This window comes from Anopheles marshallii, chromosome 3 (genome assembly GCF_943734725.1).
Source record: "Anopheles marshallii chromosome 3, idAnoMarsDA_429_01, whole genome shotgun sequence".
NCBI classification, from domain to species: domain Eukaryota; kingdom Metazoa; phylum Arthropoda; class Insecta; order Diptera; family Culicidae; genus Anopheles; species Anopheles marshallii.
Window position 1 is genome coordinate 39,458,216 of NC_071327.1, and position 23,997 is coordinate 39,482,212.

The window sequence follows — 23,997 nt, forward strand, 5'->3', positions numbered from 1 at the left end:
CGGTTCGGATGGCACATTTGTTGGGCTTTTGAGGTATTGCATGACGTTGTACACTCTGGTAACTGCGAGCATTGGATGTACAGATTGCAACGTCGATGTAATACCGTTGGTTAGCTTAAACAACCATACGATGACCACCAACACCGTCGTTGTTTATACACGCAACAACAAAAACGTGGAGATAGTAAATTTATTTGTTTTAGCATTTTCTTTGAGCTGTTCGAGACAAAAATACGTTATTTGTAAAGTCTATTCGTGGTTAGAAATGGTGAGGAAAAGTAAAAATCTTCCTAATTAACCATTTCCTATCTATTCTATCAATTTCTGCAGAATTGAAAGATCAAACTAACAAAAGGAGAACAGACTCAAGAAGTACAATAGCAAGATGTCCGCCAAAGCAATACGCGAAGCCACCGGTAAAGATATTATCAACCGCCATCTACAGGGCGATCATGGAGCGGCCAAGTGCCGCTTTGCAACCGTGACCGAAACTACACAATGGCAGCAGCTGGTACTGGACAACCCGTGGCTGGAGACGTCGGTGAGTGGCAAACCATTTATTTTATTAATACATTAAACAAACAAGTATTTCAGCAAACAGATTGTACATTTTATTCTATCGCGAAAGGTATAGAATTTGTAAAAGTGGGTACAGAACGTTCTTCATGCTGCTAAACTGATCAAGCTTTTGTACGTCAACTAGGATCAAGGTCATGCTGTGCGAGACTGCACTTTGATCGCGCGATCAGCAGGAGATGTCTGCTGTTGCAAATGAGCCGACACGAAGCTTCGAGAGGCTTGTTTTGCTTGCCTCATTTCATACGACAAATTTCGTCATCAATTCCTTTTGCTTATATTTTTTATATAAATCATTAACAAAAAACTCTCATCCGATGGAGATGTTTTTTTTTCCTTTGTTATTTGTGGCCACGAAATTACGTAAAATTGTTTTTTCGTCACAGCGTGTGGATTTTTCCTCCGTTGAAGATGATGACGTAAAAAAGCTATCCGGATGTATCATCGAAGCACCTCGCTGGAACGCGTCAATACGTAAATGTTAATCTATGGCTGTGAACTTGTATCGAAGAGAAACTCTTGGAAGACGGTATGATGCCGTATAATGTTGACGATAGTATGGAAAAAAATGTTTCCAATCGTGGCGGTCATCTTGAGGTGTCCAAAGTACACTGGCAGTCTGGATAGGTAAAGGTGATGCAATGGAACACTATACACATTCACTATTGGATGTAGAAAATATGCCACCACCACTAATACTGAACATCGCCACCCCGCTTTAAGTCTTCTCATTGAGATTTGACTTTATCGTTGAATTTATGTAAATTTATGTGTAACTGCCTTTTTTTTTTTGGTTCTGTTCATTTACTTGTAGCCTCTTGTGGTTAAACCGGATCAGTTGATTAAGAGACGTGGCAAACTCGGACTGATTGCTGTTAACAAAAACCTAACCCAGGTAAAGGCATGGGTCAATGAACGGATGGGCAAAGATCAGAAGGTTGGAAATGCTACCGGCAAGCTGCGCAATTTTATCATCGAACCGTTTGTCCCGCACAAAGATGTAAGTTTTCGATCTATTGACAATGCCTTTTCGGTTGTCCCTTTTTCATTGTTTTCGTGTGATTAATCTTTACAGAATGAGGAAGCGTACGTATGTATCTACTCTCACCGGACGGCAGACACAATACTGTTCTATCATCAGGGTGGCGTTGATATCGGTGATGTAGACGCGAAGGCGTTGAAGTTGGAAGTACCTGTCGGTAAAGATGTGACCATGGCCGAAATCGAGAAAGTGTTGCTAACTGAAATTTCTTCCGCCAAGAAGCAGTAAGTGTGACTACTAATCACCCACCGAATGCAGCTCCAGCGATTAAGCGCATTTGTTTGTACCTTTTGCAGAAGAGTTGCCAACTTTGTATACAATCTGTACCGATTGTACGTGGACCTGTACTTTACTTACCTGGAAATTAATCCGCTGGTCATCACGAACGATTCCATCTATATTCTCGATTTAGCAGCTAAGGTGGATGCAACGGCTGACTTCATCTGTCGGCCAAAATGGGGAGAGATTGATTATCCGCCACCATTTGGACGAGATGCATTCCCGGAGGAAGCGTACATTGCCGATTTGGATGCTAAGAGCGGTGCTTCGCTGAAGCTTACCATTCTGAACCGCAACGGTCGCATCTGGACAATGGTTGCCGGTGGTGGTGCTAGTGTAATCTATTCTGATACAATCTGCGATCTGGGCGGTGCTAGTGAGCTGGCAAACTATGGCGAATACAGCGGGGCACCGTCGGAGCAGCAAACGTACGAATATGCCAAGACTATTCTTAGTCTGATGACCAGCAGTCCGAAGCATCCGGATGGAAAGGTGCTGATTACTGGGGGAGGTATTGCCAACTTTACGAACGTAGCAGCAACATTCAGCGGTATTATTACCGCGTTACGTGACTACCAGCAGAAGTTGATCGAGCACAATGTGTCCATCTTTGTGCGTCGTGCAGGACCGAACTATCAGGAGGGCTTACGCAAGATGCGTGAGATTGGTAGCAGTCTGGGTAAGTGGAATAGAAAAAGTGAAGGCGTGGGCTTGCTTTTGAATATTTAACATCATGTTTCCATTGTAGGCATTCCACTGTACGTATTCGGTCCGGAGACACACATGACAGCTATTTGCGGTATGGCACTAGGAAAGAAACCAATCGCTAAGAGCAACAATGTTCACTTTGCAACTGCAAACTTCCTTCTTCCGGGCGGCCAGCAGGTAGCCGAATCCTCAAAAAAGGCGTCCACTGGTAGTCAAGAAAATGGTAAGCTATAAAACACAAAGCTTGACACAGCAAGGCATCCGTTCCTTTGCAATCAAATCAGTTCCGATTGTATGTCATTCATGTATGTGTCTAGTCATCGTGCAGCTTTTTGTTTAATAACGTTGCTTAATTTCCTAGTCGTTTACACAATTCGTGATGCATCTAGCGAACGGTTACATAGTGATGCCCCCGCTCATGATAGTACCACCCATTCAGTAATTGTAGAACAAAATTTACCATCCTCTTCGCGTAGTAGAATGGGAGGTTTTTCTAGGCTTTTGTTAAAAATATTGCTCCGCACATCATACTCCTCGACTACCGATAACGAAGATCGTTGCGTCAAAACCACCGGCCAAGGTGAGCGTTTGGTAATTGGATGAACTTGTACCCTTGTAATATTCGTTTTGATTTGTGTAAAAAGTGTGTTAATGTTTGCTACACCCATGTATAAAGCGTGTATCGTTTTTTCTCTTTCTGTACAGTGGGAAAGAGAAAATGGGCATGCATTTTCCTATATAAAATTTTCTATGGTGTAAGTGCCACACTTTATTGCAAAGCGTTTGTTGGACGGGTACCTTTCCTGCTTCCTTGGCTATGTGTATGATAACTTAACGGTCTTCAGTATCATAGAATGTGTAATAATTATCTCGTGTTCTCGTGTTCAAACAAGGCTACGTTTTATAAAATCAGTTATTAATATCATTATATCACACGAATAGTAGAACTTTTTTGTCGTTTTATATAAACAATCTATTCATCATTTCCTTTCATGTTATCGTTCAATAATTGGAGCTCTAAAATGATGCTTTGGTTCGTGCTATGTTTGTTGTTATGTTTCCTTCCGATAGCATTTGAGCTATAAAATCTATATTGAAATTTTTTCATAATCCCATACTGTATTCCTATTTTTTCTTTTCATTTTCTTCTTCCTGCACGTCATCATGCCATGTATGTGTGTGTGTGTGTTTGTATGTTTTCATGGTTTATGTTTGCATCATCGCTTGCTTTCGACGATCAAACACTTTCCCATTCATAACCCTCACCGTTTCCTTACAATCACAACACGGTCCTCGCTCGCTGTACCACCGTCGTCATCCCTTATACTGTATGCTCATGTAGCAGCTAGCAGTGGCGTTAGTAAGAAATTTACCTCACCCGCTACTTCCCCGGTAGGCGAATCAGGTGCAATCCGATCGTCACAGACAGAAATCGGCTCGGATGCGTACCGTCAAATGTTTACCAACCGTACCAAGGCACTCGTTTGGGGAATGCAAACCCGAGCTGTCCAGTCGATGCTGGATTTCGACTTTATTTGCAGGTAAATGTTAAAGTTGTACATCCAACCTGAATGAGTTGAAAAATTAATGTACAAATGTTTCGTTTGCAGCCGTGATGAACCTTCCGTGGTCGCTATGGTATACCCGTTCACCGGGTACCATAAGCAAAAGTTCTACTGGGGTCACAAGGAAGTGCTGATCCCAGTGTACTCTAAGATGTCGGAAGCAATCAACAAGCACAAGGAAGCCGATGTGCTAGTAAACTTTGCGTCTCTCCGTTCGGCTTACGATAGTTCGATCGAAGTGTTGGACTATCCGCAGATCCGCACCATTGCCATCATCGCTGAAGGTATTCCAGAGAATCTGACGCGCAAGCTGAACATGGCTGCAAAGGACCGTAACGTTTCAATCATCGGCCCGGCCACGGTTGGTGGCGTTAAACCGGGATGCTTCAAGATTGGTAATACGGGCGGTATGCTCGATAATATTATACATTCCAAGTTGTATCGCGCCGGCAGTGTAGCGTACGTCTCCCGCTCGGGTGGTATGTCCAACGAGTTGAACAACATTCTTTCGCTGACGACGGATGGCGTATACGAGGGTGTCGCGATTGGTGGCGATCGTTACCCTGGCACAACATTTATGGATCACATCTTACGCTATCAGGCTGATCCGGCTGCCAAGATGATCGTATTGTTGGGGGAGGTTGGTGGTGTTGAGGAATACGAAGTGTGTGAAGCATTGAAGGACGGTCGCATCACTAAGCCCTTGATTGCCTGGTGCATCGGTACATGTGCGGGAATGTTCACCTCTGAGGTGCAGTTCGGTCATGCTGGATCTTGTGCGAACTCGGATCGCGAAACAGCCTCGGCTAAAAACAATGCTCTTGCCGATGCGGGCGCTCACGTACCTGCCTCGTTCGATGCTTTCGGTGATATGATTGGGTCGGTGTACGAGAGCATGGTGAAGGAAGGACACATCGTACCCGCCGAAGAGGTGCCACCCCCAACAGTACCGATGGATTACTCGTGGGCGCGGGAGCTTGGTTTGATTCGCAAGCCGGCCTCATTCATGACGTCGATTTGTGACGAAAGAGGCCAGGAGCTGCTTTACGCCGGCATGCCGATCAGCGATGTGCTGCAGAAGAATGTTGGCATTGGTGGTGTTGTGTCGCTTCTGTGGTTCCAGCGCTGTTTGCCTCCGTATGTGTGCAAGTTCTTTGAAATGTGTCTGATGGTAACTGCGGACCATGGTCCTGCTGTATCGGGCGCCCACAACACGATCGTTTGTGCACGTGCCGGTAAAGATTTGGTATCGTCAGTTGTGAGCGGTTTGCTTACGATCGGTGACCGTTTCGGCGGTGCACTGGATGGTGCAGCCAAACAGTTCTCCGAGGCATACGATTCCAATCTTCATCCAATGGAATTCGTCAACTCTATGCGTAAGAAGGTGTGTATTGACGAAAAGCACTAACATTTATAGAGAAAATATTCATCTCACCTTTACAATAACAATAATCTCGCGTGTCACAGGGTCAACTGATCATGGGTATCGGCCACAGAGTTAAATCCATCAATAACCCGGACGTCCGAGTAAAGATCATCAAAGAATTCGTAATGCAAAATTTCCCAGCTTACCCTCTGCTCGAGTACGCACTGGAAGTTGAGAAGATTACCACCAGCAAGAAACCGAATCTAATTTTGAACGTGGATGGAGTAATTGCTACGTCTTTCGTTGATTTGCTGAGAAACTGTGGTTCATTCACGAGGTACGTGTGGCCTGCTTTTGTGTTGATTTGTGTATTTAGCACTTGCATTCATTTTGGGTATGTTTATCATTTACAGCGAGGAAGCTCAGGAGTACATCAACATCGGTGCGATCAATTCACTGTTTGTGTTGGGCCGTAGCATCGGTTTCATCGGACATTACATGGACCAGAAGCGCTTGAAGCAGGGTCTGTATCGTCATCCATGGGACGACATCTCTTACGTTCTTCCCGAACAGTACAATTAAAACCCCTATCAATCGAGGGGTTTTCGGCCGTCGAGACAAAGAACTATACAAACATTCATAAGCACAACACGACGCAAAACAAAATCTTTCCGTTTAGACATGAGCGTAGAAAAGTGGTAATTGAAGTGTGGATGTGAAATTGTACCATATTCATCCATCAACAAAGGATAACGAACCGTAAAATATGGTGCAGTAATGTGAGCAAACGACGATTCTTTGGCTGGAAAAGATTGCTAGTGAAACAAACAAGAAACATTAAGCAAATTATGCAGCACAATGCTGCATACTTTCCATTTTCCTCCTTTTATTGGTAACTAGTTTTTACAAGAATCTCTTTTTCGTTTTTGGCGTAGTGTAAGTCGTTCGGAATCATCTTTTTTTCTTCTTCGTGTCTGTTAGCTTGTTGAACAAACGATTTTACATTCTCAAACAAACAGTGCATTTATGCAAGGAAAGTTGCGCTGTGTATTGCGAAACTTATTGCTACCGACTACTTTCGGTTTTTTCTAAAGTTACGATCACTATTGTTTATAATCGTACCTAAACAGGCTTCGCTGAAAAGATAATGATGCTTGCACTGAGATAGCATGAACAAGTTTCTAGCCTTGATAGAATGAAGATCACTCGGTGCAATCACAGGAATGTCTTATTTGACCGTAGGACCAAGGTGTTAAACGACAGACAAAGCAAACAAAAGCGGTGGAAGCAACCAGAGACTAACTTTTAATTTATTGCATCGCTCATTATGTTTCTATCTTATTATTTCTCATCTTCGGTTACCCCAGCCGTTTCTTGATTTTAAACGGTAACAACATCTACAAAAGCGTACCAGATAGTAGAGACAATGACGCTATATTCCATGAATATCATAGCAAAAGGTGGCAACTAAAGTGAGAGACGATTGCAATATGAACGAACGAACATAGTAGAGGCGCTCTGTCTTATTTCATTTCTATTTAAATTTGTTATTATTTCTTTCCGTGTAAAAGTCTTCATTGCGGTTTCTGTTGTTAATTATAAGTTAATGTGGATGTTTCTTCTATTTTATTTGAATGGAAAAAAGATACAACAAAAATAGTGACAAAGTACCTAATATGTGTTCAGTTTTATTTCTTTCGCATGTGTTCTTTTGGATTATTTTCTCTCTCTTGGTTTGGGTTATGGTTTAAAATTAATTTAAATTACAAAGCAATGAGGGTGATATAAAAGAAGTTCTGTCTTCGTCCAAATTAGCTGAGCTCAAAATTGCACCTAACATAGATATGTATTATCAACAGAAATGTGCTATCGACACTCGATGAGCACTTCGTGTTGGACTGCACACTAGAACTTGGAGCCCGTTGTTGTTGGTAGTGGCGATGAACAGAAAACCAAAATTATCTAATGGACTGCACTGCGCACTGATAGCATGCACAGAACTTATGAAAGTTTATTTTAGACGTTATTGATTGGTATTTTGAGAACAACTTTGCATTCGCGCGCATGGCTGCGCCTTGAAAGCTATAACCTACTGGCAGTGGATCTGCTGTATGACGACCCATCCATCCATAAGTCGTTATTGTTATTATTATTGACAACCTTTTTCTATTGAACGCTGCGAGCAAGGTAAACAAATGATTGGCACTGGCGAGTGGACGAGTGGTTTTGAAAGCAGATTAACGCTGCGAAGTTCAAATTTCCCGATTATGTTTGCAAAGAGGATAAGCTTAGGAGAAACAAGTACGATCGTACAAGATCGCATCACTATTTAAAAGCGAACAAATAACACGAAATACTAAATTAAACAGCACTGCACTGCACACTGTTCCTTCTGCACAAGGCTGCACGTACCGGATGGGAGCTTGAAAATCTATATTTCAGCTTGACATGACGGAGGTTGGTAGTAATAAAAACAAGTAAAAGTACAATTTGTGATTTGTTTTTATTTTTGGTGAGTTATTTCGATTAGAAATTATTAATATTCAGAATATTAATATTCAGAAATAATAATATTCAGAATATTAATATTCCAGAATGGTAGCCAAATTGCATATACGAAGATGTATTCCTACCACGGGATGGTCCAACATGAACGTAATGAATGTCGCAACTATAACCAGCTGACAATGAATATATAATCTTCGCATCTCTCCTTCGAGCTCATCGCACGCAACTCGCTTTAATCACGCATGGATATCACCACAACACACTGTTCATGAACTTCTCGGATGACATCGACCCTATATTAGAGCAATCGTTGAATCAGACCATTTCCTGCTTAAGACGAAGTTACTCAAACTGAGGCTAATATGCTGCGAGGTCTGTCTTTCCCAATGCTCAACACGGCTGAAGCAAACAGACACGTCTCCTCTGTCCATTTGGACGACCTAAAAGGGCTTTATAGGGTGGGTCGTCCGGTGTCACTCTCTTGACGTGACCAGCGCACTGGAGTCTGTCGAGTCCAATTCCCTATACGCTGTACATCTCATAGAGCTAGTCATAGATTAAGAAGATTCATGCCGTTGAGCACTAACCCAGGAATAAATAGCGCCCACTGTAAAGCCACAGTATGAGATTCAGCAATCAGAGGATAACTATACCTTAAATGCAGCATATCACAGCGCAGTGCCGTTCTGAAGAGTCCGACAAATAGCTAATACAGTACCATACATTTTTAACTCGAACAATTACCGGAACGACAGATGGATTTTCAAAGTTTTAAGTCTCCAATACGCTGCAAACTTGGTTCGTTGAAGACAAATTCATTCATCAGGTCCTCCAGAAATGCCTAATTTTTCAGATGCCCGCGCACCATCTATATATCAACTTCAAGTCAGTAGATGATACCGCAGATTGAACCGACCCTTGTGAGTGAATACAGCATTGAGGATCACCTAGAAAGCTAATACGGTCGTCAACAGCCACAATCAATGATCGACTCTCACCTGTTTGCAATTCAGTATCATCACATGTGTTGAAGCCTATACTAAAGAGTGAACTTCGATATAAGTGTACCATATCTACTTTTTCCAATTTACCAAGCCAGATATACCATCGAACGTACCTCTGGAGCGGTCTACGTAGCGCACACACGCAAACCCTTATGTATGAACTGAAGATCAATGTGTGAAAGACAACGTACCTGTTTGCTGAATATAATGAACGTGACCGATTGTGTTAATTGAGTATCGCAAGGTATTCGGAGGGTGTTGCTACCTTCGCACGATTTGAGTCCTGGATAGTAGAACCGTGACCGTGCAATTCGACGGTGACAATTGTCTCCGAGACTTTTTCGTCTCCGAGCCTTTTTCGATAGAATGCGATGAAATGTCCATATATAAAAAACGGCTTCCCATTTACATCGCGTGTATGAAGTGGTTCTGTTTTCATTAATTTGAAGTCATTTCAAGCTTAAAATAAAATTAATATTATCTGCATACATTAAAAAAAAAATAAACACCCACAAGTGGCATGTTAACAAACAAATGAGTGCAGAAATGTCTCGGAGCATTGCTGGATTGAGCTAATTCAAAAAGTCTCGGAGAAAAAGTCTCCGAGTCAACTGTCACCGTCTAATTGCACGGTGAAAGAAGAATATATTGAGAATAAGAAGACAATTTACAGAGTTTTCATATAAATTCAAGTTATTTTAAATATTAAATTAACCCGTTAAATTTGAAGATGTACGTGCGTTGGAGCAATTTAACTCTTTGTTGATAATTTCATTCAATTAAGGAAACGTACCTTATTTTTTTTACAGAATATAAGTGTTTGTAAATACGGTGTTTTGCTGCAAATTTGGAAACACAAACAATATTGCACATTTTTTGGTATCACAACCTCAAAAGGTCGTGCTGCGATACCGATCCCGTTGTCTAAAGATCTGTGCTGCCAACAGTAAACCACTGGGCGACTCCACTCGCAAACAATATTGCCGATTGATTGGGAACAAACAGTTCAAACACTCATCATGCTTGCAAAAGGCCAATGAATTTATCATGCTACAATCTTGTTTGATGTATTGTGTCTCCATAAAATCACCAACACGTCTCTTAATTACGGCCACATTGATTAGCTATTGTCAGTTTATGTCCGTATATGAAACATCGCGCAATAAAACCGATTGGTTTGTCAGTTTTATATGCGTCTTTTATTCCAGTTCCACCTAAGGATAACATTTTTTCATTTTATCTTTCAAACCCACTAATAGAAACGTATGCATCTCCCTACTTCCAGTAACCAGAAGCCACATTTTACGTTGCAATGTAGAAATGTCGGAACTCCACGTGATGTAGACAAATGCACGATTCATGGAAGCATTGTACGGCAGGATAAACATACAACTGCATGAGTATTTCTTTAAATCACACCGTACTCAAGACCATGAAGGCTCGTTATTTGAAACTGCAACCCAAGGCATGTACCATGCAGTGACACATGTACACTTTTCCCCACATAGTGATTTGATTTGAGTTCAGCTTGCGTTGACAAAGATCACAATGCCTTGCTCTTTGGTTGTGTGAGTCGTAATGTGACCCCTTCGAGGAAGCGGCTAAAGAATTATGCTTTTCCAACGTGCTGAAAGCACTTTCATGTTCGCAACAACAGGTGGGCCAATAGCATTCAAAGAGCAAATCAAAATATTTCACGTGTGTTTTGCGTGTGTTTTGTGCAGCCGTTTGTTACTTTTTCTATTGCTACGTCCTGGCTGTACGCGGCAGGATATCGAAAACATTAAACATGCATTTCCCGGCATCATCGGAGGATCAGCGGCACTCAGTGGCAACAACAACAAAAACAACCCATTATTTGACCAACGACCTCTGGCCTAAGACAATTGTTTTTGGGACACATGGACCAATTTTACCGAGTCTTTCGCAAAATTTGGTATATAGGCTTTGGGTAACGCGTTTTGCTGCCTTTGACATTGACTTACTTTCGCCGCGTGCTGCAATTGGCATTGGCATACTTCACTCCAACAAGCCGTGCAGTGTGGACTGCAATTGTGAGTTATTTGTTTTGTTATTTGTTTGTTTATTTAAGTACGTCAAGTTGTTTTTATGTATTGAAATAGGAGAATGATGATTACAGTAAAACTAAGAACAAACAAATGCTGAGGAAAACGGTAAGGGAATTGATAACCAATGCTTTGTCGTTTGAACTCAAATCGGGTTTGTTGAAAATTTCATTCTACTTCATGCATAATTTAGACAATGACCAGCAACAGCCATCTTTTCATCTTCCCACGGCGGAAGTCCTTTGATCCTACGGCTGCGAAAACATGTCCACAAATATTTGGCCTAGGTATGCTTTCTGAATCAAAGCTGGTGAACGAACTTAGCCGACATATTTAGCATCATGTAATTGAATATTTTCTACGGAACACCAAACAAATCGTGAGAAAACTTAGGAGGTAGCAATAATATTCCACCTTGTATAGTAGCCATTGGCCTTGTACTTGCATGTTCTAATTATTCTCGACGTTCCAGAATGGAGATCATTATTTACAAGACGAAAAATACAGCAAATATGAATTATAAATGTGACGAAATATTTATTTACTTCTTAATATATAACTCAGTTAGTACTTAAAGTACAACCTATATAAAATTACGATTGAATAATTTTGCAGTCATCTTCCACCTGTTGCTCAGTACAAGCATGGCACAGCGCCACGCACACTCGCACCGAACATTACGCGTAAACTAGTCTCACTCGTTCGGTGTGCGAGTGTGTGTGAAGTTTGAATGCTGGCGGTGACGGTTAAGGATTAAGGGCGCCTAGTCGCACTTCTACGTTGGTGATAGTAGTCGGTTCAGTCTATAAAAGCACTTGAATGTTCCGTGCAGCAGGTTAGATTAGTTCATATAACAGCCGAGTACAGAACGGTTTCCCATTGCATTGTAACCATCGGTTTGGTTAAAGGGTTTTGCAGTATTATTACAAGACCAAACATACAAGTCTGAACGGTGGAAAACGATAGGAAGCATTTAATACAAGTGAAAATACTGGTTCAGTTTTACGCAGAGATCCACACAGCACCGAACGTGGGTCGCAGATTTTCCGATCCCTGCTAGTAGATAGGGTTCTGAAAGAAAACACTATAAAATATGATGGATGCGATCGTGAATAATTGATGCTCGTCGTACACCGGTGCCTTGGTGTGGCAGTGAGTGGATTTCAGTGTTTGGCGTGATTGTGACACATTTACTGGACGCGTAAGCATTTCTCCACCGGCAAACACAATTTGAACACGACCACTGCACGTGATATATAGTGCTAAGGAAACGTGCCGACACTATTCGGGCAGAGTGTAAACTTCGGTACAGAACATCGTACAGCCGTGCATTGAAATGCGAAGGATCCTCCTACAGATAACGATCTGCTTGGTGTTGATCGAAACACCGAACGTTTGGTGTAAATTATCCAGCTACAAAGCAATCGTTCCACCGGTAAAGATGAAATCGGATGAGATGGCCAAATTTGCGGAAGTGAATTATGATGACTACCCGGTAAGGTTTATGTTGCAACAACTGAACACTATATCTTCATGTCAGTTATTGAAACTACTCGATGCATAGATAGAGCCAAACGTGAAACACAGACATTCCTGTTTTTGAGTTGCATGTTGAACAGGCTTGTAAATGATTGACTGTGATAAGTGTGCTAGTATTGTTATCGATTTTTTAATATCAAATTTATAATATTCTCATATTTACATTGGGTTCCGTAGTGAATAATGTAAGCGATAACAGCACAAGATTTATGATAAATTCGATCTAAGCCACTATCGCCTCTTCACGCATGGACGATCGTTATGTGTTGGACGAAGAATGCTTCAACTGTACCGAATTGAACAATAAACTTATGGAACTCTATTTAATTGGCATTTTTGACACTCTTGTAAAACCTGAACTGTAAACTTAAGAAATTAGACACGTATTAAATAAATCTCCAAAACAGTTGACTTGCTTGGGCAATTAATCACACTCGAATGATTTATGTAACAAACTACTAAACACACACTCGCACGCTTAATAATTATGAAAAATCACTAACAATCATAAAATTGTAATAAGTGAATTGCCTTATTTCTCCGAACATTCTTCCTTATAAGTCTGTTCGTCTTATAACCGTGGACCAAACTATCACGACGCACACGTGGATGGGCGGGGTAATTAGATTTCTAAACATATCCGGACAGATCGGTTTGAAATTTGGCGCCAGCGAGAAGAATCGATGTTGGTGTATGCATTCGAACTGGAAAATTTGATGTATATTTTTAGTGAGTTGAATAATCAACCTGAATGTTTAAGGAAATGCAAAGAACCCTCTTGCTGATGTAGAATTTTCAAATTTAAAACATCCTTTTTTGACATGCTAGGAATTTACCATATTTGGTAAGGATTTCTCTTTGTCTTTCTCGCTCTTTCTCTTTCTCTCTTTCTTATTGGTGCGAAGACCTGCTAGATCATGCCGGTTATAAATAGTTTACTAGACTTTATTTTAGCACGATACTGGATAGAGAGTTCTGGCTACGACCTGGTTGGGTATTTTGTACTGTTCCCGTCGGGAAAATCGGTAGTACTGCTTTTGTGCTTTCGAATCTCGAATATGATATATTGAATACTATGATGATGATGTCTTTACAAGCCTTTTTATTACTTATTTTATTTACATTTTTAATTATTTTTACAGTTTACACAACTTATCGGAATTTCACAAATATCATCTGTTTTGACTATCTTTATTGAAAGTCTTAATTGAAACTATTTATGGAGGTTAGAAGTGAACCATCATCACCATCTTTATAGAATCAGCATTATTGTGATGTATCGTATGATGCACTTAAGATCATACTTAAACCTTTTTTTATTTAGTTAGTTAGTCAAATATTTTTTCATTACTTACGTTTCTGAATACTTGTTATGAATTTCATTGATACTGGTTCCATGCTTAAAACTTGTATAGTTGTAAAATTTGCATACTTTATATTGTTGTGCTGTCGGTTTTGATAAAAAACCCACGAGGATTTTAGTGATCCTGATTGACCAAGGAAAATATGTGTAATCGTAGAAGCAATAAAGACGGAAATATTATTTTACGGTTATTGAGGCCAACAAAATTAAACTTTTGTTATTTTGTCAGGACGACCTGGTGGTATTGACTTAATTTAATCGTTATCCAATAAACGGGGAACGTTCCGGGTTATTTTGATTAAAAGCTAAAAAACGCTTGATTGGAAAGTTGCACCCAAACAAATATTTGATTGATCATGGAAGAAACTTCATGACTATTTAAATTTCAAGTCATAATTCTCTACTGCACCTAGGAAGTTCAAAATGAAGTGGAAGGAAAGCTATTTACCGCATTAAAATTTGTCATTGACATACATCTTCTTACGATCCTCACGATAAACCAGCCTCGACACTAGCAATTACTCATTATTTCAATCAAACTGTGGCTTAAACTATCGTTTCCAGATGGTAGTACCGAAACGGGCGGCCATGTTACTGGACCGTCTCATGGTGGCACTGCACCATGCACTGGAAAAAGGTGACGGGGAGGATGGTAGTGGGCGACCCATCAACAAGGTGTATCGGGACGGACGCTATACTGGCAAACCAACGGTTGCGCTGGCACCGGCCAAAATACCACCACCGCCGAGCAAAACGGAGCAACTGATGAAAAGCTATTATGCCGGTAAATTGAGCATTCTTGAGGCCCACGGTCGATCGATCCTTGGTGCCCGGGTCAAGTTAACGTTTTTCAATCCTGCCTCCTGATCCGCACCGGTCGGAAGTTCTTTGACGGTCTTTATCTACTTCGTGGGTTTTCTTCCCCAGAAGCGGATGCAGACGCGGAGGCCGAAGACAGGGTGGCCAACTCCATCCCGGACGAGATCGATGATATCGAGGCGCGGAAGGAGCTGCTGGACGAAATGGTAAACTAAAGTACTGATTGCAAATATGTGTGTGAGTTTTGTGAGATGCGGTTAAGAAAAAAGCCGACGGGTTTGCTGTTTCGCAGCAACTTCTGCCGTGGTTAACGTACTGCAACATTGTCGCTGGCATTGACATCTCGCTGCGTTCTATTCCTTTTTTTTCTCCACTTTTTTTTCACCCAGATGGACATCCAAACCCGGGGCACCGAAGACAAAACCAAGAAGGGTAGATACTGGAAATGCTATTTTAATGCGGTCAGTTGTTTTTAAAGCAAAGGCTAAAGTGGCAAAGTTGAGGCAGTTAGTGCGTGCTGTTCAAGCTAGTTGCTACCAATTACACAGCAAGCCATCGAAAGAAGTTTACCCCTCAGAAGAAGTCAATAGCTGCGAAGATCTCGGTTCCACTGGATGCCACGGACGGTGGAGCAACGCGGCAAGCAATGAAATTTAAATTTAAACATACTAACAAAACTCCTCTATAAGAAGTTGAAAAGATGTGGTCTAATCGGCGGTCAGCGAGGGTGGATATGCAGTAACGGACGTACTATAGGTACGGGCTGTACTCACATTCCTAATTGGTCATAAACGTTTACTTTCAATCATGGGACACTGCGTACGGATATGAAATTAACGGAGTATTATTAAAGTACTGCTATTGGTCATATTACAACAAATTAATAAATTAAAGTTAATGAACTAAGTACAATGTTTTGGTGTTCTGAGTTATTTAGTTTGAATAAAGCAAAATGGTAAACATTCGAACTCCACATTCGAACTTATAGAATTTGTTAAAAGATAGTATCGCAAGTTGAAGGAATTATTTTTTTAACAGAACTTTACTTTTATGTAAATGTTATATATTTTACTTACTTACTTATCCGGCGCTACAACCGCTTCGTGGTCTTGGCCTGCTGCAGGAGTCCTTTGAACCGCTCATGGTTGAGTGCCGTCGTCAGCAAATCCATTATTACGGCGTTTGTACCGGACGCATAAATGCCATCACTACATTATAATTTGGGTCTACCACGCCTCCTCTGTCTATGTGGACGATCTAAAAGGAATTTACGAGCTGGGTCGTCCGGAGTCATTCTCGTGACGTGACCAACCCCCCCAGTTCGCCTCCTCTCGAACAGGGCTAAGAGGGTTTCGTCGGTTTTAGACAAAGTCCATGTTTCAGAGGCGTATGTGAGTACTGAAACTATATAAATTCTATATAGTCCCAGCTTCGTTTGTCGCGACAGGTGTTTTGAGCGAAGAAGTTTCCTCAGACTGTGGTGTGACCGGTTGGCAGTCAGCACCCTGGCGCATATTTCAACATCAATGTTATTGTCGGTGCTGACCTTTGACCCAAGTTAGGAGAAATTTTGGACGACCTCGAAAGTACGCTCTCCTATCTGTATACTACCCCTGCGTAAGTTGGGATTTGTTAGCACCATCATCTTGGTTTTTGCATCGTTAATCTCCAACTCGAGGTGTTCGACAATGTTACCAAAGCGAATAACTGGTAAGTTTTCTTTTTAAGGTGGTGCTAAACAGGGGTTTATGGAAAACTCTCAGGATATCCCAGGAAAATGTTTGTATAGCTTATCCTAGAACCAAGCATAAGTATCGCGTATCACTGATCATCACATCGACAGTCCTTAAGAGAAATTCGAACATAAGTAAGGCGCAATTAAAAATCGCAAAAGCGCAATAAAAAAATTATCGTGCAGTAAGATGCGATGGGTCTTGTGAATTTAGAATCTAATATGTGTCTATTTTAATTTTCTTATACTTTTTCATTTTTTTTCTTTATACTTTTCAATTTCTTACTTACTTCATGGTGACAAAATCGAGTTGTAGCCAACTTTTTAAAATAGGAAAGATTCAAAAATTCTGTTTTTTTAATCCTTATTAATTTTATTTATTATTTTTATTATTTGTGGCAAGAATACTGAAAAATCTGATTCTTTCAAAAGCCGCGCCAAACTAAATGTCTAGTGCAGTGACCAAGTAGCTCGACACGCTGGTGTATGTGACAGTGGTACCGGTTGTATAGGACAGGACCGGTACTGGTACCGGTAGGACCTGTAAAAATGACAGTCCAGAAGCCATAAATGGCAGGCCGAATCCTCTTGAGCTTGCTGTGCGGTAAAAGCAGAAGAAGAAGGTTCCAATAGCTATAAGTAATACGGCCGTTTTCTTGAATAAAACATAGTCTCACAGAGACCAACCACCTCAATCTAGCCCTATAATGTCCGTCTAGGTCTAGGTGGCTATGGTGACTTCCAAATTCTAGAGATGGATAAGTAGAGTAACATAAATTTGGGTAACTTTGGCAAAAATAAATTCTTGTTTTTCATTGGTTTTATGATTACAGGCCCAGAATTAATATAAGATACATATTATATTCAGCGGGAACAATAAAATCAGTTTCACAATAACGTAGCGCTATGATACGGTGAAACAATCTAGTAAGGATTTGGTACCAATCCTGTCGTGTGCAAAGGTAGGCCTCGTCAATAGAAAATTGAAATATTTATATTTACTGCAAAACCAGTAGACACTCTAGATACAATAAAATCATGACGCAAATCTGACACCAGGAAATACTCTTGCATTCAGTTTGTTTCTGATATACTGTTTTCTGAAAGATTCAATTTGCTCAACGGTGCATCACTGGTCCAGATATTCATGCATACAAGTAAGGTTGGTTAGGATTAACACTAAAACAATGTAAAACAATGTTAATGTCTGAACGATTGGATTTAACATCAGGTAACATCAAGGTAGTAAAAAGCTTCACATCGCAACTCTTCTCACCTGCGCAAAGCATTGGACGTGTAGATAAGACTCATCTTAGGTACAGCTTTACTGCAGTAATTTCTTGCCATCTGAGAAAACAAAAATAGGTTTGAAGTACATAAAGGGAAATCTCAAATAGTTTGAGTTTAATGAATAGTTACTAAGCTCAACCATGATATTTCTACATCCAGCATGATATATAACTCATTTGCTATTTGTATTAAACACATTCGTATTTGGTTCCGTTGTTATAAATATATCCCCAGCGAGTAAGTTGAAGAAATCGTTAAACATTTGAACCAACTGTGAAATAAGTAAACAACATTCAAATACCCCGAGATTTAAAACATGCGCATAGGCAGCTACAGAAAGCTGTCGACATAGTCGACGATGATAACCATCTAGCTTGCGTGCAAACTTTTGCACTGGAAACTTTCACTGGATCTGACTTTTCCAGTACACAACACAAAGCTTATCAATGAGCTTTTCTCCTTCAGCATTTACCTCTTTGTGGGGAAAATCGCTGGTCTCATTATTTCCAATCAATTGGTCGCCAAAACAACGGTTTCTCAGAATAAAACCTAACACCTACAGCGTATACGAGAGTGTTTCGCTTCACAGAAACGTGATCTGTAAGCTATGTAGCCTTGGGCATTACTTGCTTTTTGACGAAACAGACTATTTGGAGACAGGCAGTTTTCAACCCACCCGTGCCAAGTGTTGCGTCTCAATTACTAGCTGATTTTTGACAATGCTTGCGGCGGACACTCGACCGGGGTTTGATTTGCTTTAAAATATACACTAACGAGGTCGACTTCTGCGGAACTCCCGCCGATCATCGCATTGGTTGGTTGTTTTTGTAACTCCGGGAATGATAATCCATTTCATAAAATTCAATTACAAGATTATAACAATTGCTCCCGCCCTTTCACCTTTCCAGGTCAGGTAATCGGGACCAGACGGGAAACAGGCATTGATTTCTGCACCGAAAGGTAGCCCTTTATCGGCTTTGCCACATCATTCCGGTTTTGCTGAGTAGGATGGCACATGGACACCCACCAACACGGTTGGCAAAATGGATATTTCTTATGTGATGAGCACTCCACCTTGCCACCGCCGTACTGTCCGTTCGATTCGATCGACAGTTTGACCGGCAACCGGCAACATATAAGTGAAGGATAGAGTTTCAACCAGTTGTTGCTACCGTCTTGCGTCAGATTTCGTTTGATGTAGTACGTTCAGCTTCGTCGGTCAGCTCATGTCCAATTGGGAATCCGGTCCGTTGTGTAATACGTTGATTAGCAATTTGTTTTACGTAAGAAAAAGGCTCAAACCTTTGAACGATTGGAGCTGATAGAACACTCCCGGTTGTAATCCATTCTGGAGCGAAGTGCCAAAGGGAAGCGAGTGTCTGCACGCTAATAGCACACAGCTAATGGCTCGATGTGGAGAAAAATCAAATTTACCAGCTCAGCCATAAATATTGGGCGCCAGCTGCCACGGGTGGTACTCACTGCAACACTATCCCGGAACGTCCGGAAGTTCACCGGCAGACGGGGCACCGGCAGCACCCATGGCCGAAACTGAGCGGGGTCCCTTCGCAAAGGGCCTGCCGAGCTGTAAAGTAAGATAATGTCCGCCTACCGAGCAAGAGCAAAAGTACCTTCGGGAGAGTTGATAAGCACCTGGCCGTGGTGAAAGCGTTTGATGAATGATAAAACCAACGCTGCTCCGTGGTTGGTCTGTGGAGCATAAATTATCGTTTCGTATTAATTAACTGGTGTCTCATATAGCAGCTCTGCCCAAGGGCTGTGGAAAATCTCACCGAACTCCGGCGTGTTAGTCAGCTAAGTCGTCATAGTTTATCGGGTTTGCCAAAAATTGACGTAAGATTAGATAGTTGATTAATCTTGCTGAAGGTTATGGGAAAGGGAGAAAGAACAGCAATAACAGAGGAGTATCGACTTCCTCGTTCGCGTCATTAGGTTTTTTTTTGTCAGCTTGCAACATTAAACCACCGCTTCTACCGGGTGTTCGCGGACAACCCACTGTACGAAAAGGCATTTTCACGGAACTTGTTTTAGAAGCACTAGGTATAATTACGATTTAAAGCGAACTCACAATGAGGTAGAGTGGGAAATGAGGAAACTGTGTTTTCTATTCATTATCCAATAAAATCAATCTCATCTTTGGTTTGATTTTTTTCTCCACCCGCTTGCAAACGGAAACCATCAACGGCGATGGCGTCAGTGTGCTGAACTTATTTACAACAAGTCACTTGGCCCGAAGCGATCGGGTCGTCGCCAATAAACATTGTGCGCAAAACAAAGGCAAACGAACTATTTTTGATGTGACGTAAACGGTATTCGCTGATTTTGGTCTTGATACGATGGAGACGCCTAGCCCCGCAAAGAGGTAAGGCGATGCAATTGTACAACGCACTCAAACCAGCGTTGCACCCGAGAATGCAGGGCAGCCAATCACGGAAGGATCCTGTTTTGCAGCCGGCCTACATTAATCTAAATATCTTCGACACAATGCTAAAAAGCGGAAAGTCATGCCTGTTCCTGCTTCATTGGCTTTGCCTTGCTTGGTATTTGGTCTCGTATCCGAGCTCGTCTCGGAGGCGACGAGGGTTTGGATGAAAAATTCAAAGTCACGTTTCGTGCATTCCTGATCATGGCCCCCGATGGGCGGTATATTTCGATGCTGATAAATGGGCACCAATGTTGTCCTGCCGATGTTAACACTTGTCATCCTGCTCCCGGCTCCGCAAAACACGATTCGCTTTATTGTCGAGCTAATGATCCGGATGGGACAAATCTGATGAAAAAGAACATATGACAATTTTTAACACCATCACCCTATTGAAGGTTGAGGAAAAACACACCGTACAGCGTTGAAAAGGGCATTTTCCGATAAAGAGTTACGCGAAATGGCGCCTTTTGAGGGCAGTAATTTGGCCCACCACAGAAAAGGCCACCAGCCAACGGTAGGAGTTTTCTTTGATCCCACAGCTCTCGCATATCTATATGCTAATTCGTTTATTCGATGTGTGTGTGTGTGTATCGTGTTTTTGTAATCGTTCGCCCCCATTCTCCTTTGCTCTTCCCAAAAACGGTTCACGGGGCTCTCAAAAAACGGACGCTTGGGTGTTGGGATGCTGCGATTAATAACGCCTCCGTTGTGCCCAACGCCGTCATTGATTTCGGTGATGGGTGATTCTTGAGTTGGAGAAGGATTTCCATATAATATTCATAACGATATCCTTCTCGAACCGGGGACCCGAGATTCGTCATCAGCGCGTCACCGTCAAGTGCACGGAAGACAACGCCAAAACGCGCGTGAGATTATAAATCATTTGTAATCGGTTACGGTGTATCACAATTTCCCTGGCGGATTAATATGATGGGCGGTAGGTAAACGAAAACGAACACACGGTAGAAAATTTCCCGCAAAAGCTATATATAAATATTTTATTCAATCAACAGAAGTAATGGGGGTAAAATTAGCAACAAAACAAGCTCGTTGCTTTTAAAACAATCTTTTGCTTTCTTGCAATGCTGTACAATGGTGCGTTGACGAAGGAATGTCCCATTTTCCGGTGGTGTATTGTGTGAAAAAAGCGATTTTCATCGTTATGCAGGAAACCCTCTTTGCCAGTCCATCATGCTCGTGGTGCAGCACATCGTCACAGCAATATTGTTGCATTCACTTGTTGATATGGTGGTGCAGCTTCCTGCCAAGCTGCATAGCATATAGCACCCAAAACGACTCATCATCGTGATCCCCTGACCGTGTTTCGTGTTCATAAAACCTCCAACGCAAAGGAGGGCTGCCGCATAAGAAAAGCATAGTGGGGTACAAAGCTGCGAAGGAGCTTTTCGCGCGCGTCACTGAGGAGCGCACACGATCGTAGTAAACCGCGTAGTGTTAGGTTTTTTTTCCTGTTGCCACTCATCCCAGCGGTGAGATAGAGAAAACCTATCACGGACAAAAAAGGAAGAGGAAATGAAACGTGACAAGGATGGAAGACGTACGCAACACGTCCCCGGTAGAGATAGAGCGGGACACAAATCGAGCAAAACTGTCATCCTTCGAACCATGCGTGCGACGGTTCTGCGCCCCAGCACGAGATTCGGGCTTGTATAAATATTGTAACGGCCACCGCCGGATCGCTCATATCGTAGCAGACTCAGTTTTGGAACGCAGCGGTTAACGGGCTCGTGTTTTTGTAAGCAACGCATAGGGCCAAGTGATCTAATAACGTGCTGTCGAAGACCAGAGTGCTTGTGCCGTTCCGGTTTTGGGGAAAGTAGTGCAGATTGTACTTGTGCGTGGTGCAGGCTTGAGTGGTTCTTGTGTGCGATTGTCCGGAGCGTTTGTAGCGCATTTTCTCATGTGAGTAGCGTTTTTTTTTTGCGGTACGGTAACGATACCGGGCGATTGGGAAGCTGTTACAACCAAAGGCTATAATGTTTGCATCCTACCGCTTCTAATGGATAAATGATGCCCGTGGTCCCAAGTTTGACTTTGTGTGTTGTTTGCTTTCTTTTCGGGTTTCGTTGCCTCCTGAACTGCAGGATACAGGTAGCAGGAAGGACGTCCAATCGAGGCAAATGTACATAAATGCATCAAATGCCGTGACCGCATCAAATAATGAAACAATATTAGCCAAAGCATTCGGTTAGGTCAAGTGCACTAGTCGACGGGGTTTTGTTGATTGATTTATTCGATGTGTGAATCGTTAAAACCCATTACGAATAGTTTTATTCCTCATCAGGCCGCTTTTTTACGACCTTGGTGTGCGAGGAAAAGCATGTCATGCAGTGACTAATTAAAAGCGTACAGTGATGCCTACGTTGAGCAAATAGGTCTCTGTACGAAAAGGAAGACAAGTGAAGCAGGGTTTCGATCTTACTAAGAAAATGATATTTAACAATGTTAAATATAGGTCGCGTTTGAATCCAACATTATGCATAAACCATCATAATTATTCCGGGCACAAATAACATGGGTTTTAATGGAATTTAATTTTTTTATATAAGATTAACAAAAACAATGTCGCATTTAGAAGCTCTTTTTGAACTAAGTTATATGATTTTTGATGATTATTGAAGTAATTAATGACACGTGTAAATTATACAATTTTCATATTAATTTGATTGTATTTCAAATACAGCTTAATGCTCAAACAAAACAATAGAATTTAAAAATATACTAAACGTAAATAAGAGTAATCACTACTGCACAATACAATTATTTATTTTAAAGACTCATAAAAGCTAAAAATATTGTTGATGAATCATCCTTGAATTTTGTTATAACATTTTGAGCGAGTTTTCAATAATTTGCTGTAATAAAAATGTAGTAACATTGAATAAAATCCAGAAACAATATAAAATTGTTATTAAAAAATTCATAGTTAACAATTTTTGCTATAAATTAAATATTACATTATAATTAAATTATATATGATTAATCCATTACGCCATGTTTGACGTTTTCATTTAATTTTTGGATAATTTTGTTAAATCAAGTTATTTTGATTAATGTACTTTTAATTAATGCATAACTGTAATGCATAACTGTAGTTACAAATTTATAATCGTTTGTAAGAGTATTTCGCTCACAATTCACAATTTGAAATTTATTAATTTTAAATTTAAATTAATTAATTAATTAATATTTAAGGGGTGGTCCGGTGGCATGATGGTAGCGGCGCCGGTCGTGACACGAACGGCCAGGACCAAAATCTCATTCGAACTAATCCCCCGTAGCAAGGACAGACTATCCAGTTACATGGTAAAATAAATCGATACGGTTGTGCTTACAAATAAAAAAAATGAATTTATTAATTTGCCTGTTAATGATTACTACGTAGTTACATAAAGTAATAAATACTTAAACCTTAAACTTAAAAACTAATCTGATATAACCACAAAGCAAAGCCAAAATGAATGAACTTTTTGAAGTTATCTGCAAGAATTATGTTTGATTTACAGCAAAGTTGTTTGCAATTAGTACTCTCTGCATTCTTTAATCTTATATATATACTGAAATGCGAATAAAACGATTTAATTTTCACCTTCCACCACATATCAATTGTACCTTTAACAATGATACTAAAAGTAAATCCCGCTTTAATATCTTTCTTCGCCGGAAATATGAA

General features: G+C 41.0%; 2 protein-coding genes across 2 annotated transcripts; both read left to right on the top strand.

Annotated features, from left to right (window-relative positions):
- Nucleotides 1-385: 385 nt before the first annotated feature.
- LOC128716139 (ATP-citrate synthase) lies at nucleotides 386-6,118 on the top strand. Its single transcript, XM_053811060.1, has 9 exons — nucleotides 386-541; nucleotides 1,391-1,576; nucleotides 1,652-1,842; nucleotides 1,915-2,576; nucleotides 2,646-2,813; nucleotides 3,951-4,146; nucleotides 4,216-5,554; nucleotides 5,638-5,873; nucleotides 5,950-6,118. The coding sequence occupies exons 1-9, from the start codon at nucleotides 386-388 to the stop codon at nucleotides 6,116-6,118; spliced, it is 3,303 nt and encodes a 1,100-aa protein (XP_053667035.1).
- A 6,332-nt stretch (nucleotides 6,119-12,450) lies between these two features.
- On the top strand, nucleotides 12,451-15,311 carry LOC128711568 (uncharacterized). The gene is made up of 4 exons (XM_053806450.1): nucleotides 12,451-12,609; nucleotides 14,581-14,800; nucleotides 14,944-15,041; nucleotides 15,225-15,311. Exons 1-4 carry the CDS (start codon nucleotides 12,451-12,453, stop codon nucleotides 15,309-15,311), a joined length of 564 nt encoding a protein of 187 aa, XP_053662425.1.
- Nucleotides 15,312-23,997: the final 8,686 nt, after the last annotated feature.